The following is an 18339-nucleotide window of genomic DNA, read 5'->3' as shown; positions in this document are numbered from 1 at the left end:
CGATAAAGACAAATTACCTGGTCAATTGTTTAGGATGTATAATTGATCTTAGATATAAGGGGAAATTTCATGTATACCCCTCAAAAACTTAGTAGAACCATGTGGCCATGTGCTTGTATTTGTATATATTATAATCACATTTATTTTCTCTCTCTCTCTCACTTTATGTGAGTACTTTTTGCATTAATTTAAATTAATCCAATTTAAATTAATTTAGGAATTTAAGGAACAAATTAAGAGAGGCATAGAGCTTTAAGATTCACACTTTAAAAAGTTGAAAGATCAAAATTTATTTTATTTTAAACTGGAGCCCTTCAATTTAAGCTACTCAGTACTCTCTCGGCTTGTTCCCACGAGACCTAAATCTCTCCCATTTGAGCGGAGAGTATGGAGAGCTTAACAAAACAGGAGAAATGGAGTTTGCAAGGAAACACAGCCTTGGTCACTGGTGGCAGCAAAGGAATTGGGTATTTTAAATCTTTTTCTCTTTTGTGCATATTAGCAAAGTAAGGCGCTAAGTTTCTTTATTTGTGTGTCTTAATTACTTGTAGTCGAGCAATTGTAGAAGCGTTAGCTGGATTTGGAGTTAGAGTTCACACATGCACAAACGAACCAAATTTGAACACTTTATTAGATGAATGGCGAACGATGAATTTGCAAGTGACTGGTTCTGTTTGTGATGTCTCAAATCACACTGACAGAGAGAAACTTATGGAAGAAGTTAGCTTCATTTTTGAAGGGAAGTTAAACATCTTGGTAAGTTAAAACAATAGTGTAACTAAATATGACCTATTGTTGACTTCTTTGCAAATTTTCATCAATGTACTGGTAATTTGTTCTAATGTATCATAAGATAATAACAAAATGTATATGCTCTTCAAAATCCAGGTAAACAATGTAGGAGGTGGTGATATTAAACCGGCAGTAGAAATCACAACTGAAGAATTCTACTCTTCCATGGCACTAAATTTTGACTCATGCTTCCATTTGAGCCAACTGGCATATCCTCTTTTGAAGGCATCAGGAAGAGGCAATGTCGTTTCCATCTCTTCTATCGCTGGTATAGGAGCTCTACCTGGTGGTGCTGTCTATGGTTCTGCCAAAGGTATATTTCTACCATCAATGAATTGTGATTGTTTTTTTTTTTTTTACACATAAATACTTCTCTCTTTGTGAAATTATACAAATAGTATCTAAAATGATGTGCAACGGTTCCAAAACTCAGCCGAGTCGGAACGAAATCGACCAGTTCAACCGAGTTAGCACCCAATTTTCGTCGATTTTAACGATTACCACCGAGTCTGTTAAGTAATTGGAAGAATGAAGGAGGAATTTTGTTTAGAGGTTTTCAATTTGGGATAAAACGTGACGAGTATTTTGGAGGAGATGTTTATCTGTCTTTTGCGTAGACTTGTTTCATAAAATTATTCCCCAACAATTTTAAATATGCTTCATGGTTCAATTTAGACCATGTTCGCCTAGATATATGAACGCATTGAATTTTAGTTCTTTCATATGTTTCTTTTGAACTACTGTGTTAAATGCCTTCACTGTAGCGGGTCATTTTATATATGTTTTCTAATTGCCACATTACTAGTCACAGAAACAAGACATGTACAAAATAAAATAAATTAGTGGATCGATTCTATTATCTATACATCTGTCTATTCTGCAAGGAAAGCAAAAAAAAAAAAAAAAAATTAACTGTACTAACTTAAATGTTATGTATATTATGTATGTTAATTATTATTAGATTGTAATATTTTATTATATCTATGTAATTTGTAATTAATTCTGCAAGATTATTTTTGTATGCTTATGTTTTCATTTTTTATACTAAAGAATTATATAAGGGGAATTATTTTAATATATTTGAACAAATTGTTCAGCTTTTCTTATATTTTTTTATACAAAAACAAACTATTTTTGTTTGTTTTTCTACTATGTTTGAGAATCAATCATATTACTTGATTAGCTTTGAATGTTCATATTTTGTTTTATTAGTGGATTATGTCAGTGTAAGAAATGACTTCACATCATTTTTGAACTATTTATTTTCTTACAATTTTTTCCTATTTTATTAATATAAAACAAACATTTTATTAAATAAATCCGATTTTCCAAGTTGACTTGACCGATTCCAACCAATTTCTACGATTTTGAATCAAGAGTCGACTACCTAATTCTGATTTTCAGAACCATCGATGTGCTTCTAATTCTGTAATTAAAAAAATATAAGTACCAAACAAACAAATTCTGTTTTTTTTGTAAGTTGGTCTATTGATTTATGCAACTTTCTCCACAAAAATAAATAAATAATGTCGCTTAAAGTTCTTGTTTTATCCTCATCCTTATTAGGAGCTATGATTCAGCTCACCAAAACTCTAGCATGTGAGTGGGCAAAAGATATGATTCGTGTCAACTGCATTGCACCCGGAGCGACTAGAACTCCTTTGGCACAGTGGGTAAGTTGCTTCTTAATTATTTAATAGCGCAGTAATTTTTTATTTCAGAAAAAAATAAGGATCATGTACTTATATTTAGGGGTGTCAATCGCACCCTTTTATCCTTTTATCCGATCCGTATCGTATCCGAAAACACGGATGAGGGTAAGATATTTTTTTCTGTTAGCTAATTGGGTACGGATAAAAGTAATGGTTTTTTTCCGTTATCTTACCCGTTTTCGTATAAGATAATTTAAAAAAAAAGAATTATATATATAGATATACATTTGTATGAAGATGATACATGATACAATAAAGTTTGTTATTTTATTAAATTTTCATAACACAAATTAGTTTGTATTTATTATTTTTTTTCTTATTTTGAAAAATATTTTATTGAAAGCACAAATCAAAATGTTAATGACACTATTTTATCTGTTTATCCGACCCGTAACGTATTAAAAAAGACGGGTAAGGATAAAGATTTTTTTTCGTTATCATAACTGTTATGGGTATGGAAATATCTCCACCCGACCCGTATCGTACCCGTTGACACCCCTACTTATATTGATTGCTTTATAAGTTACATGGTGTTATTAATTACCAGATTGTCAACTGTGAGAATTTTATTTCCGGATATTAACCATCCGAACATCTTCATTTTTGGTGAAGTTCTGAGAATCCAGATTCTGTTTATGGACATTAATTTGTGTAGTGGTTCTTAATTCTTCATATTATCATTTACAATTTATAAACAACTATATGAGAATTGCAAAGTCTGATTCTTTAAATTACCTAATTAATTCATGGTGCTATATACATTTGTACAGATGATTGATGATAAAGAACTGTCCGAGAGAGTGTTAGAGAAAGTTCCCCTAAAACGGTTTGGAGAACCAGAGGAAGTGGCTGCTGTTGCGGCATTTCTTTGCATGCCTGCTGCTTCTTTTGTCACTGGCCAAGTCATCTGCGTTGACGGTGGAAGATCGGTTAATCTTGGATAAACAAAATTAATCTCATGCAGATCGCAATAATGATCGATGTAATAACATTCCGATGTACTTGATAAAATTATTTCTGCGTTAATGTGATCTACAATTAAGTCAATTATTCTATATTTAGTTTTTGTAATTTGATGATTTGATTCTCATTTTATTTATTGAGTATCTTATTGTTGATCATTCGGTTGAAGATTTGAAATTGTGAAATTATATAAATGACTTAATAAATACTCTAAAATATTCTTAATCTTGGTAATTAACAAAGATAATTAATTACCGGTATAAAATCAGCATTTGAATTAAATGATGATTATATTATGCATATCATATAACAAGGAGTTGTCAATTTAATCAAATAGATGAAGCATTAGACATGATCCGAAATAAAATATTTAATATGGATTGTGTTTGTATCATTAATATTTTATTTGTGTTTTGAATTCTAGGTATGAGATTGTTGTTTTTCTTATATGATATGCATATATAAACGTAGTGGTTTGATTATACCCGCCTGGGTCAAATTCAGACCGCCGAACCTGTGCCCGTGCCCGGGTATGCACGGGTACACGGGTACATGGGTACGAGTATAAGAACGGCCGGACCCGGTTCTTAGGGCAAAAACCCGTTGGAACCCGGACCGAAAATGAACCCGTGCCCTTCGTGTCCGTGCCTGTGTACCCATGCCCGTACCCGTGATACCCGTACCCGCTTAAAAATTTCAAATTTTTTTTGAAAAATTCGGAAATCCCCCCCCCCCCCCCCCCCCCCCTCTAAAAAATTCAAATTTCAAATACTTGATTTCTTTAAACTTAAAAAATGAGTCAATTAACATTTCTTTTTCACTTATTAACAATATAATCTTTTTTTTTCACTTATAAACATATAACATTTTAATAGAAAAATAATATTTTTTTTTCGACAACACTAAAACATTAACGAGATTTCATATTAAATTTGATTACAAACTTACGGGTAGCATCTCAAAAATAGCCACAAATATTGTTATTGACGTCGTTAAACTTTAATTGTTTTCTATATCATTGATGATAACAAATCTTTCATCAAAATAAGCCAAAAAATGTGAATAAAATAGTAATTTGGTGTACTATTAAGTTTTAATATGTAGATAATATTTAGTGATTAGATTGATATTTGATAAATTTTTTTAATAATCATTAGCATTCATCTTATATGTATATGTATATACAGTGTTTTAAAATGCGGTTTTGTTCATTCATGCGAAAGGCCACTGCATACCGCATATGCGGATTTATATATGTGGATTTTAAAATAAAAATTTATGTATATATATATATATATATAGAGAGAGAGAGAGAGAGAGAGAGAGTTAGGCTGGGGTGCTATGGATAGCATAGTGGCCTCTATGCTACGGCTCAATATTCGAGTTTTCAAAATCCAAACGGTCGATCCGAACCGTTCATCTTATTCTCCATATTAATATCTGCTTGGAGACCAAATTTTATAATTTTCTGAATTTTTTTACTATTTATTAAGCCACTTTGAAAATCGCTAATCCAACGGTTTTACTGTTTTGTGCAGCCACCGTTGGATCAACAATTTTGTAAAATACTTAATAAATAGTAAAAAAATTCAGAAAAATGTAAAATTTGGTCTCCAAGCAGATATTAATATGGAGAATAAGATGAACGGTTCGGATCGATCGTTTGGATTTTGAAAACTCAAATATTGAGCCGTAGCATAGAGGCCACTATGCTATCCATAGCACCCCAGCCTAACTATATATATATATATATATATATTCATATTCATATATTTGAATTTATTTTTACATAATAACATAACCAACAATAATTTTTTGATTTTTTTATATAAATTTTAATTAAAATACAATCAAATTATCAAAACCGTATGGAAGATTACATGGCCGCATTTTTAATCCGCATGACCGCATATTCGGACTGCATATGCGGCCGCATGGAAAAACCGCATGGACATTCTGAGCACGGCTGCCGACCGCATACGCATATGCGGCCGCATTTTAAAACACTGTGTATATACGTATATTATACATGTATTATATTATATATACATATATTATATTATATATACATATATACATAGCCGATGAGGCCGCAAATGCGGCGCATGCAACCGCAATTTAAAACACTAAATATATGTATTTGAATATCAAATTTGACATCTGTTGGTAAATTAGCAAATCTAGACTGATACAAGGACCAAATTGTAAAAGTGATTACACTAGCATGTAGAGCATTGAAAAATACACATAATTGATACAAATTTCAATTTATTTGAATTTTTTTCTAGAATTAGTTATGAATTTCCAAACGCTCGGCTTTTTTAAAACTTTAAACAGCCATAACTTTGGCTAGGAGAGTCGGATTTGCGTGTATGACCACTTTTCGGAAAGGGGGTGACGAGACGGGTCCAAATATCACCAAGGGGGTCACTCCTAGGTATCGAAAGCATCATAATTTAAAAAAAACGTTGTTTAGTGCCTCAAAAACTCAGTTTAAGTTTTCGTTCGACGGTAGACGTACAACGATCGATATTTTGCTTAGTATAATTTAGGTTTTTGTAGTATAATTATTAATTGTAGAATTTTTTAGTTTACATACAGAGTAATTTAGCTTTTTATATAATTATATTATATTATATAATTGTAAAAAAACCTAAGTTACATATAATATATACATATAATTAAATTTTGATTTATATTTTATTATAACAAAAATTATTGAGTTCAAATATGCAAACATGTCAAATGAATTTTGATTATAATTTATTGGTTTACAAAGAAAAAAAAGAAGAAAAAATATGCTGTTTCGACCTCTGTGCCTGGCCGGAACAGACGCCGAAACACAAAAAAAGAAGAAAAAAAATGAAAAAAAAAGGAGAAAAAACCCGCCTACCCTTGAACCCGGATCGGTCTACTCGTGAACCCGGACCGTCCTGTCCCCGAATCCGTGATGGGCAGGGTTTTTAAAAAAATAATCCGTGATGCCTGATCCGTTGTACCCGTCGCCCGCCACGGATTTTGCCCGGCCCGTTAGCACAACACTAATAAACGTCTCAAAGTCGTTTATCAAATATTGTTAGTGGGACTAATTGATTAACACCTGAAAACTACGGACTGTAATTCCCTTTTCCAGCGCTGCAGGCTTTCTTTATTTACAGTCTTTATCGAACTTTGAGACTTGTGCTTTTCAGTTCATTTTTTTCAATTAGTATTTGTATTTTAAAATTAATATGACTCTGTCAATTATTTTACAATTATTCGTTTTTTATCGGTATTCGATGATTATCCGCTTTGTATTCATATATATATATATTTGTTTAAGGCATATTTGATTTTAAAATTTGATAACCGTGTACTATCTGTATTCATATTCGTATCCACTAATTGAAAAATCAATACAAATTTGATATTAGCATTATTTGTTCTGAATTCGCTCCGTTTACACCCCTAACTACTATTCATAACATCTCAGTTTATTTTTTACTGTAAACTGTATAGCTTATTACATAGAAAAATATTACAAAATAAATTCAGAATTAATTATTTTAAATTTAGACAATTTTTTTAAAGAAAAAATAGAAGTATAATTATTTGTCAATAATATTATTTTGATAATCTTAACAATATTTCTAAAATCAAATTAAAAGTATGAATTATTGAAAACTATAATATATGTGTTTAGACCTACATATAACTTGCTAAACTAATTATTGAATACATAACAAAATATAATGCCTAAGCTAATATCAAGTGCGACTAAAATTTAAATCATTGACTCTCGCAATTAATGTCTATCATATCAGAATTATAATTGACACATTTATATGTTTTCAAATAATTAACAAATATTTTGACAAATAATTTCACTTATAATTTGAAAAATATCCAATTCGCAAGTAGATTTCTACATTAATTTATAAAATATTCTACCAATCCAAATTTTAAATAAAAAAAAAAACAGCTTTTGCTTTTAAAATAAAAATAAAAATAAACTGCTGTTGTGGCCGGTGATCAGTCCCTTTTTAGCATGTCTGCCACCAATTATAATTATTTTTTTCATAGTTTTTTTGGGTGCTTTCCGGCATGTCTGCCACCAATTAATTTTTTTTTTTTTTCCTCATACTATGAATAAATCCATCAGGGTCAGACAGCTGAGCGCCTGTGTGATCCCTGTCGACTGGGAGTGTGAAATAGCGTTTCTCCACTGAAGAAAGATTCCCTTAACATTTTCTTTAGTGTTCTGCATATTATTCTCTCGTTCTTATATTATAAATGTTTGCCCCTCCAAAGTTTATTTGATCTTTGATTTGATGTCCATCATGTGGGGGCCAATATATAAATTAACCAGAATGGGAATCATGTGGGGGCCAATATATATCCAAAATTAAACTGTTAAAAAAAAAAAAGGACAGTTGGCAGTGGTCGCCAAAGCTTCTCTTGTCTCTCGCACTTTTTTGAAAAGTTGGCATGGTTACCGTCGGATTTTAAACGGAGCCAATCCGGTCCCTGATTATGATATAAGGAGTCCTTTAATATTAGTGTGGATCAAGTGTGAACGAATCTTAAAATAAATTGGATGGTCAGAATTCATTAACTCAAAAGATTCCCTTTTGAGTTAATGCAGAGGATACGATTCGGTTGGCACTTGCCAAAGCTGCTCTCTCTCTCTCTCTTGAAACTGACCAATTTTAGATGGCTAAAGCGGTAAAGCATAAGGGAAAATAAGGTGGAAATCAGACACCCAATTTGGAATAGAATACAGTTTCCAAAGTACTGGGGAGAATAGCCCGAATAGCTTCTCTCTCATCGCCAGAAAGAGTGGAAGAGAGTGAAGGAGGGAAACAAATGGTGGTGGCAACGGAGAGGCTCGTCTTTGCTTTGAATGGAGAGAGATACGAGGTATCAGATGAAGATCCGTCTATGTCCTTGCTGGAGTTCATCCGGACCCGAACCCGTTTCAGAGGCCCCAAACTCGGCTGCGGTGAAGGTACTGAGAGCTATTTCTCTTTATTATTCTTCTTTGGGTGATTCGAGTAGGTGATATAGAAGTAGCTAGACGTGTGGTTGCATATGCAACGCATGCTATTTCAGACTGTTTCTCTTATATTTCAAAATTCAGAAACCAAAATCTTATTATTTCTTGCGAAACTGAAATCTCAAATTGACAAGGGATTTTTTTTTTTTTTTTTTTTTTTAAATAAGCAAGAGGAATTGTTCAATAGACGAAGACAAATATGCAAACCACGTACCGTTGATTTGGGGTCTCGTTTGGTACGGTTTCGGTCAGTACTCACTGTTTTTTTTTTTTTTTTTTTTTGAGAAAAACCCTTGGGTGTATTTTATGTATTTTATTGAAAGCCAAAGTACTTGAAACCTTACATTGTAGAAAGCGAAAAAGAAAAAATCTGTCACTACAGTGCCTCTACCTAAAACTAAAAGTGAAGAGTAAATATTAATTTAAAATTAAAAGAACCTACCTAAACTTAAATGTAAAGTTATTAAAACTACCGCCCTTTTCCTTTTTTGTGAAAAGCGAAGAGCATGAGGGGAATTTTGTAAGAAAACCCATCCTTTCTTCCGACAGTCTGGTATTCTATTACCAGTTTTGTTCTATGCTGCCCTGTACCCTCCAATGGAGCCTAATTTCATGCCAGTAAGACTTGGGGGTTGTTGCAAATTCTTCTATCTTCTACATTCGGTCCCTTCCAGACAAAATATTGCATGTCTAACTCTGCCTTTAAGGTGAAATTGAGTGTTGTCGCCTCATTTCCGGTGCCATAAAAGAACTGCCGCGTTCTTCTAGCCCAATTTGCCAGTTGGTGAGGGTCTTGCAGTGCTTCCCTTGCTGTTTTTTTCAGAGTTATGTATTCCTTACAAGCTTGGTATTGTCTGCCACATTCTGCCACAATGCTCGCTGTTCTCCAAGCCGGTAAGTCTTCAATTAAATTTTTGTTGGACTGCCTTGACCAAAATTTGGCAATCAGAAAAAATTGTAAATTTTGTTGTTGGTTGGGCTCTTCTTATTTCCTCTATATGCCTGAATGCTTGCAATACCCCTTCTGCCTCCGCTTGCAAGGCATCCACTGCCTGTACTGCCCCATATTTAATTGTCTTTAGTGTCCCCTCTATATTGTAACCAATTAACCCCCACCCTGCCCTATTTGTGGTGTCCCATGAACCGTCTACCAATACTACTTCTGTACCCTGTAGAATCTCCATTTTTTGTGGTGTCTCCCCTTTTTTGTTTCCTTTGCCCCATTGTTTCCCCGGTATCCAAACTTACTTTCATAGTACATACCTGCCTGAGTGTTGATGTCGGAGTTGGTTTCTTGGTTGTGTATAAAGCCTCGTTTCTAGCCTTCCAGGTGCACCATGCTGTGTTTGCAAAGATAATCACCTCCTTAGTGTTCAGTGCTTCTGTAATTTTCAGAAAAGCTCTAGGGAAGCTCAAGGGTATGTGGTTTACTCTTAGGCCAAGTTCTGACGCCCACCATGTTGCTCGGGATATATCACAGAAGAAAATCGTATGCATCAAGTATTCGTTTTCCCCACCACACCTTGGACAAGATTGATTTATGTGATGTATTCTGGAGTGTAATTTTCCCATGGTTGGCAGCCCATCATGTACCGCCCTCCATAAGAAGAATTTAACTCTAGGGATAATTCCTTTATTACCCCATATCACTTTCCATGCCTTTACTTGTTCGTCAGTGTAGTTGGGTACCGTTTGCACCCGTTGCCGCAATTTTTCGTATCCTTCCTTTGTTGTGTATGTACCCTTTTCACTACTCAGCCAGATTAATTTATCACCAATCAATGGATGTGGATTCGGTTTTTGGGCCAGCATTTCAATTTTTCTCAAAGCCTCTGCACTCAGTGCTTCTCTAATCTTTGTCGCATCCCAATTCCCCATTAATGGGTCTATTAAGTCTGCAACCTTGACATCTCTCTGCCTATTTGTATGAGTTGTTTGCATTGCCCAGCCATCGAACCATGGCTGATTCACTGCATTTATTTGCTTCCTGTCTCCTACATGCCACATAATGTCTTCCTCATCAAAGAACATTCTTAATTGGTGCACTGCCTTGAAGAGAATGAAGTGCCCGGAATTTTTATTAATATCCAATTTTTTTTTTTTTCAGATTCTATCCACTTTTGCGCAGATTTCGAAAATTACCAAAACCGGTTAAAATCTCACCAGTTTCCTAACTTCTTTTCTGTTATTTTCTCACCGATTCAAGAATTGAGACCGTGAGATTCTCACTGGTTTTGTTTTGTTTTTGTTTTTTTTTTCTTTTACAAAACATACATTTTTTAATTAATTTATTTTTGTTATTGAAATATTAAAAATGTTTTAATATATTTCTTAGAAAATAGAAAGAATACAATATAATTTGATTTATTAGAAAACCTATAACAAATAATCCGGATCAATATTTTTCAGGTTCGATTTTTCGCAGCAGTAAGAAAAATATAAATATATTTCTTTATATGTTATTGAAAAAAAAAGCTTGGATTCTGAGTTATGTGATCCCGGTTCAAAAGTCACTTCTAAGTAAATACATAAAATATTGTCATCCTTCTAGTAAATTTAATATCTAAAAAGTTGTATCTATTTTTTGAAAAAAACAAAAACAAAAACTTTAAATTATTTAATGATTGTTATCCAAAAAGAATTTTCAAAATATATACAACTTTTTAGAAATTAAATGTACTAGAAGGATCATAATATTTTATGTATTATGTAGAAGTGACTTTTAAACTGCGATCAATAACTCAAATTCAAAGCATATTTATTTTTTTCAATAACACATAAAGAAATATATTAATTTTTCTTACAACTGCGAAAAATTTGACCTGAAAAATGTTGATCCTGGTAATTTGTCACAGTTTTTCTAATAAATTAAATTATATTGTATTCCAATTATTTTAAAAAAAAATATATTAAAAATTTCTAATATTTCAATACAAAAATAAATAAATTAAAAAATTTCTTTGTATAAGAAAAAAAACACACACACAAAATTGATTCTCACTGGTTTATTTTCTTGAAACCGGTCAACCTTCTTGAAACCGGTCAACCTGTTTGGGCAATTTTCGAAATCCTGCACAAAAGTGGGTAGAATTTAAAATTTATTAATTTTTTGGATATTAATCAAAATTTCGGATGAAGTGCACTAGTTATCTAGGCAAACACACACTGACACACACACACAAACACAAAAGAAGCAATACACACACAAACACAAAAGAAGCAATACAGTAACTGTTATTAGTCTCTTCTTTTGACTGGAGTTGAATCTATTCACAATTAAATATTTCTATATGTAATATCAATTCACATTAAATTTGCCAACAATTTTAATAATATAATTCAATTAAGAAAAAAAATATGGACATATCATTACTAGTTGTGTATTAAATTTCATACAATTTGGATATGGAAAGCACAAATCCAGAATTATATAAATTTTACTATAATTTTTTATGCCTTAATTTATAGGTGGTTGTGGGGCCTGTGTTGTTCTTCTATCAAAATATGACCCAGCAACAGATGAGGTGATCGACTTGTCAGCAAGCTCCTGCTTAACACTTCTGGGCAGCATAAACTACTATTCGGTAACAACAACAGAGGGTCTTGGTAATATCAAAGATGGGTACCATGCTATCCACCAAAGGATTGCCGGGTTTCATGCTTCACAATGTGGGTTTTGCACCCCTGGCATGTCCATGTCTCTTTTCTCCTCCCTCGTAAATACCGACAAAGATGTTAGTAGGCCAGAGCCTCCAAAAGGGTTCTCTAAGATCACTGTTTCCGAAGCAGAGAAGGCTATTTCTGGCAATCTCTGCCGATGCACTGGTTACCGACCCTTAGTAGATGCTTGTAAGAGCTTTGCAGCTGATGTTGACTTGGAAGATTTGGGGTTGAATACCTTTTGGAAGAAAGGGAACAAAGTTGAATGTGCAAAAAACTTGCCAAATTACTCAATTGGGGGAGTGTGCACATTTCCTGATTTCCTAAAAGCTGAGATTAAATCAACATTATTAAGTACTTCAAATGGCTCGGAGGCTGAAATCATAGAACATGGTTGGTACCGACCGAAAAGTATTGAACATTTGCATGCACTTTTTAGTTCAAATTTGTTTAGTGCAAACACTGTCAAGCTTGTTGTTGGGAATACAAGCAGTGGTATATACAAGGATCAAGATTTGTATGAAAAATTTATTGATCTACGTGGTATTCCAGAGCTTTCAATAATTAAGAGTAGTAATGATGGAGTAGAATTGGGTTCAGCAGTGACCATTTCAAAAGCAATTGAAGTTTTAAGGGAAGAGAAAGTTGCTACTTTAGTTTTTAAAAACATTGCAAATCACATGAACAAAGTAGCATCCCCATTTGTTCGAAACATAGCAAGTGTAGGAGGGAATCTAATTTTAGCACAAAGAAAACAATTCGAGTCGGACATTGCAACCATCTTGCTTGCTGCCAGCTCAAATGTTTCTATCCAGCAGGGATCAGAAAGGATTACTCTTACACTAGAGGAATTCCTGGAGAGGCCTCCATGTGATTATAGAACACTTCTTTTGAGCATGTTTATCCCATCTTGGGCTTCATCCAATAATATCCGTTTTGAAACATACCGGGCATCTCCTCGCCCTCTTGGTAATGCTGTTTCTTATGTTAACTCTGCTTTTCTGGCACAAACTATAATCGATGAAAAAACAGGAGATGTTGTGGTGGATAACATACAGATGGCTTTTGGTGCCTATGGTACACAGCATGCAATTAGAGCAAGAAAGGTTGAGGATTTTCTGAAGGGTAAAATTGTCACTGCATCAATTTTACTAGAAGCAATAAGGTTACTCAGAGAAGTGATTGTACCGACAAATAGCACAGTTCATCCTGAGTATAGAGTCAGCTTGGCTGTTGGTTTTCTATTCAAGTTTCTATCTCCCATTGCCAAAGGTCTCTTTGAACCTGGAAAAGTTGTTCCTGTTGATTACCAAAATGGTGAGTCACACATGGAATCCAAAAATGGTGATGACATTTTTCTCTCTTCAAGGCAAGAATTATTGGTAAACTCAGAGTTTAGCCCAGTTGGTGAGCCAATTAAGAAAGCTGGAGCAGAACTTCAAGCTTCAGGTACTACACCTATATTTTCTTAAAGGTTTTGGTTTAATTACAATTTTTAATTATATATAGAGTTTCATAATTAATTACTCTACAATCCTTTTACCTTGAACAAAAGAAACGTGGTTTGCATATATAATTATTGGCAACTAGTTTTCTCTTTTTCATAGCCTTTTACTTTGGTTGATCGAGTTGTATGAAATAAGTTAAAGGTGAACATGCAAGACGATTGCGTTCTATTTGTTCATATGTACATCCAACTAAGATCATATCTATTAGCAGGGGGAAATCTAAAAATTAAATTTTCTGTAACAGAGATGCAAAATTTACTGGTAGTGATTAGAATTAATTACAGTTGATATAAACCTATGAAAATTTGACCTATTTTGGCAGGGGAAGCAGTCTATGTGGATGATATCCCTACTCCAAAGGACTGCCTTTATGGAGCATTTATTTACAGCTCAAAGCCTCTAGCTCATGTAAAGGGAATTAATTTCAAATCTTCTCTGGCATCAACAAAAGTGGTCTCGATTATTTCTGCCAAAGACATCCCGAAAGGAGGAGAAAATGTTGGTCTTGGATGGTTATTTGGAACTGAACCAATATTTGCAGATTCGCTTGCTGAATATGCCGGTCAACCACTTAGTCTTGTGGTACTTACATTACTTCATTATCTTATGCCAGATCAGTTTAATTTTTTAATTCATATATATAAAAAAATAACACTCCTTTAGATTGCAGAAACACAGAGATTTGCCAACATGGCAGCCAAACAAGCAGTAATTGAATACTCCATGGATAATTTGGGGTCACCAATTTTGTCTATTGAAGATGCCATTAAGCAGAACAGCTACTTCGATATTCCTCCAATGTGCTATCCCAAACAAATTGGCAACTTCTCCAAAGGAATAGCTGAAGCCGACCAAAAAATTGAATCTGCTGAGGTACTTCATTGGCTATAATCAAACAGATCAATCATTTATCCAATTAGGAAGGAAATTAATTAGCCCAACTAGCTTATTCACACATACAGTGCTAAGCATGTGTGGATAGGATTACAACAATGTTGACTGTCCAGCTTCTGACAACATCATAAGCTTAGATAAACAAAAAAATAATTAACTATTACATAAGACTAAATTTGAAATGCATCTTCTTTCAGGTTAAACTAGCTTCACAGTACTACTTCTACATGGAACCGCAAATAGTACTAGCTGTCCCTGATGAAGATAACTGCATGACAGTTTACGCTGCAACTCAATGGCCTGAAGGTGCTCAAGGTCATATTGCAAAGGCACTTGGTATTCCATTCCACAATGTGCGTGTTATTACAAGAAGAGTCGGAGGAAGTTTTGGTGCAAAGGGGTTTAGAGCTATGCCTGTGAGTCTTATGAACCCCAAAACTAACTAAGTTTGTTTATACATATTTCTGAAGTTTATTCATATTTTGTGCTTCAAGAAAATGAAACGTCTTATGTTGATCCAGATACCATTTCGGTCTCAATAAAACCAACATTTAAACACTGGGACTGTGACCACCACACTGCTACTGGTGGGTCATATATTTTATTTGACCATACTTGCAAAGCATAACATAATTTACAAGTCTCAGGTGTTGGATTTTTCATTATCTTTGGTATATATTTGTTAATTGATTTTTCATTATCTATGGTATATATTTGTCAATTGTTAATTCAACCATTACAATACCAACTTCCTCTGTTGCTGATCATTGTACTGAAGCATAAAATTTCCTATGGAAATGTTGGTTAGAAAATAAAATTATCTAAATAGTTAGATATGCTATCTTCTAGGTCATCACTGCATGTGCTGTTGCAGCACATAAGCTTCAACGTCCTGTCAAGATTTACCTTGATCGCCAAACTGACATGATAATGATAGGAGGCCGACATCCAACCAAGGCATATTATACTGTGGGTTTCAAGTCGGATGGGAAAATCACAGCCTTGCACCTGGACTTGAGAATTAATTCGGGCATATCTGGAGATGGTAGACCTTATTTAGCGGCTGCTATGATAGGGGCCATGAACAAATACAATTGGGATAACCTCTCCTTCGACATCAAGATGTGCAAGACAAACAACACACCCAAGTCTTCTATGCGGGCCCCAGGTGATGTGCAGGGCTCATTCATTGCTGAAGCAATAATAGAGCATGTCGCTTCTGTACTTTCACTAGATACTAATGCGGTTAGGAGGAAAAATATTCATGATCATGAGAGCCTTCAAGTTTTCTTTGAAAAAAGTGCTGGAGATGCCCCCACATATACACTACCATCACTTTTTGATCGGTTGGCCTCCACTCCAAGCTATGAAATGCGTGCTGAGATGATAAGAAATTTTAATAGTGTAAACAAATGGAAGAAACGGGGTATTTCTTGTGTGCCGATTACATACAAAGTGATTACCATGAAAGCCCCAGGGAGAGTATCTGTGCTCAAAGATGGATCAATAGTTGTGGAAGTGGGAGGAATTGAAATAGGACAAGGTCTATGGACAAAAGTAAAACAAATGACAGCATTTGGTCTGAAGGAATTGTTGGAGGAAAATGAGGATCTTTTGGAGAAAGTACGTGTTGTTCAGGCGGATACTTTGACTTTGATCCAGGGAGGATTCACTGGTGGAAGCACAACATCAGAGAACAGCTCTGAGGCAGTTCGGCTTGCTTGTAATATGCTTGTTGAAAGGTTGAAACCCATCAAGGATAAAATGAAACAGGAAAAGGGTGTGGCTTCATGGGAAGCGTTGATTGGTCTGGTTAGTTTTGTTTGTTCTTATTTACTTGTGGTTTGTTGAGACAACAATTTAACTAGTTATTTAATATTTAATTGTGCAAATTATAAACATACTTTATCTAATTATTTCATAAGTTACAGTTTTACTTGTATATTTTCCTCAAAGTTTCAGTACGCATAAAGCCTGCCATATATGCATATAACAAAACATGTACAAATCTTATTGTTTCATAGTTGCACCATAGGATATATATAAGGAATTGTTTTTAGTAGCATTATATTGACTCAAAGTTTATTCAATTATATAATTACAGGCTTCTGCACAAAGTGTGAACCTATCAGCTAGTTCATTATGGGTTCCTGATCAATCTACCTCTAGCTACATAAACTATGGAGCTGCCATTAGTGAGGTGTGGCCTTTTTAGTTTTTCCTTTCCCTTCTTCAATTGTAGTACTAGTACCTGAGCTTTCTTTTGACATACTGACACGGTTGTGCTGACATAATTTCAGTATAAATGCTAGTGTGTTATTTAATACTTTTCTTTTTCTTTTTTTGAATGTTTTGTATATTAAAGGCCATTCTATCTATTTAAAAGCTATATTAATTTGAGAAGTTCTAAGAAAGTTTTTGCCAACTATAGGTTGAGATTGATCTTCTCACTGGAGCTACCACAATTCTAAGAAGTGACCTTGCATATGACTGTGGCAAGAGTCTGAATCCTGCCGTGGACTTAGGCCAGGTTTACTATCTTTTGTCGTAATGTCGACCAATACAATTGCTACAAAAAGAAAGATGGTTTATTATCTGTTCACAGTCTAATCGTTCAAATATTATTAGTGGAAGAAAAAAACAATATTAATAAAGAGGCTAGGCAGGACTAATACCTGGACAGTGGGAGCTAACTCTATTGAATACTAGAATGCTTACTAGCAGTTGCTCCTAAAAGCATAAGATTAGTAGAAAGGCTTTAAATCTAATAACTTTTTTTGAACTATTTATTGGATTATAGGGATTTAATTCCTTTTTAACAACTGAAAAGCATGTGAAGCTGCTATATCCCTAAATTCTCCCTCCCTATCTTACGCAGGTCGAAGGTGGTTTTATTCAAGGTGTTGGCTTCTTTCTGTACGAGGAGTTCTTGACAAATTCTGACGGATTGGTAGTGAGTGATAGCACATGGAACTACAAAATACCAACAGTAGACACTATCCCCAAGGAGTTCAATGTAGAATTTATAAACAGCCCTCACAACACAAACCGTGTGCTCTCATCAAAAGGTATACTCTCCCTTTTCTGATCAATTGGTTAGATTTGGATGACTAATTAAGTGCATTTGAAAAGCCCTATTCAGCTGTGTTTCTTTAACTATTGTTTGTAGCATCTGGGGAACCACCGTTACTTCTTGCATCATCAGTTCATTGTGCATTGAGAGAAGCAATTAGAGCAGCAAGAACAGAGTTTGCTGCCTTTGTCGGATCGAAAGGCTCTCCTCTGACATTCCCGATGGATGTTCCCACAACTATGCCCACGGTCAAAGAATTGTGCGGTTTGGATATTGTCGAGAAGTACTTGGAAACCTTGGTATAACTTATGATGGCATGCTGTCATATTGTATTGATATTTGAGAAATGTGTCATATCGTATTATATTGATATTTGGAAACAAAAATAGCGCTGTGAATACATGCATTCATGAATTCTGATGGCACGCTATTGTCTGAATGCATGTGTGTGTAAAAAGTAGCTAAATGCACACATTGAGAAAATAGACGAAATTATTAAATTTTTAGAATAGGATATTATTGTCAATAATTGAATAAAGCAGAAACACGCAATGATATTTAATATTCTAGATGAAGAACAGTTCGTCAGGCCCATTGGATTAGAATTGCATATGTCAAATACACCTTTTTTTTTTTTCTTTTACATTAATGGACTTTCTCTACGTATACCATTTATAACTTTTTGGTACCGAAGAATTGACA

General features: G+C 34.1%; 2 protein-coding genes across 2 annotated transcripts; both read left to right on the top strand.

Annotated features, from left to right (window-relative positions):
- The first annotated feature begins 362 nt into the window (after window positions 1-362).
- On the top strand, window positions 363-3544 carry LOC144564180 (noroxomaritidine/norcraugsodine reductase-like). Its single transcript, XM_078313723.1, has 5 exons — window positions 363-467; window positions 552-756; window positions 889-1105; window positions 2359-2465; window positions 3275-3544. Exons 1-5 carry the CDS (start codon window positions 388-390, stop codon window positions 3446-3448), a joined length of 783 nt encoding a protein of 260 aa, XP_078169849.1. The 5' UTR covers window positions 363-387; the 3' UTR covers window positions 3449-3544.
- Window positions 3545-8186: 4642 nt separating this feature from the next.
- On the top strand, window positions 8187-18071 carry LOC144564256 (indole-3-acetaldehyde oxidase-like). The gene is made up of 10 exons (XM_078313840.1): window positions 8187-8454; window positions 11971-13611; window positions 13993-14252; window positions 14334-14543; window positions 14762-14980; window positions 15414-16376; window positions 16669-16764; window positions 16996-17094; window positions 17443-17632; window positions 17734-18071. Exons 1-10 carry the CDS (start codon window positions 8313-8315, stop codon window positions 17940-17942), a joined length of 4029 nt encoding a protein of 1342 aa, XP_078169966.1. The 5' UTR covers window positions 8187-8312; the 3' UTR covers window positions 17943-18071.
- Window positions 18072-18339: the final 268 nt, after the last annotated feature.

Source organism: Carex rostrata, chromosome 13, assembly GCF_964058835.1.
Source record: "Carex rostrata chromosome 13, lpCarRost1.2, whole genome shotgun sequence".
Taxonomy (NCBI): domain Eukaryota; kingdom Viridiplantae; phylum Streptophyta; class Magnoliopsida; order Poales; family Cyperaceae; genus Carex; species Carex rostrata.
The sequence above is the reverse complement of the archived record's forward strand: the minus strand, read 5'-3'. Positions and strand labels throughout refer to the sequence as shown.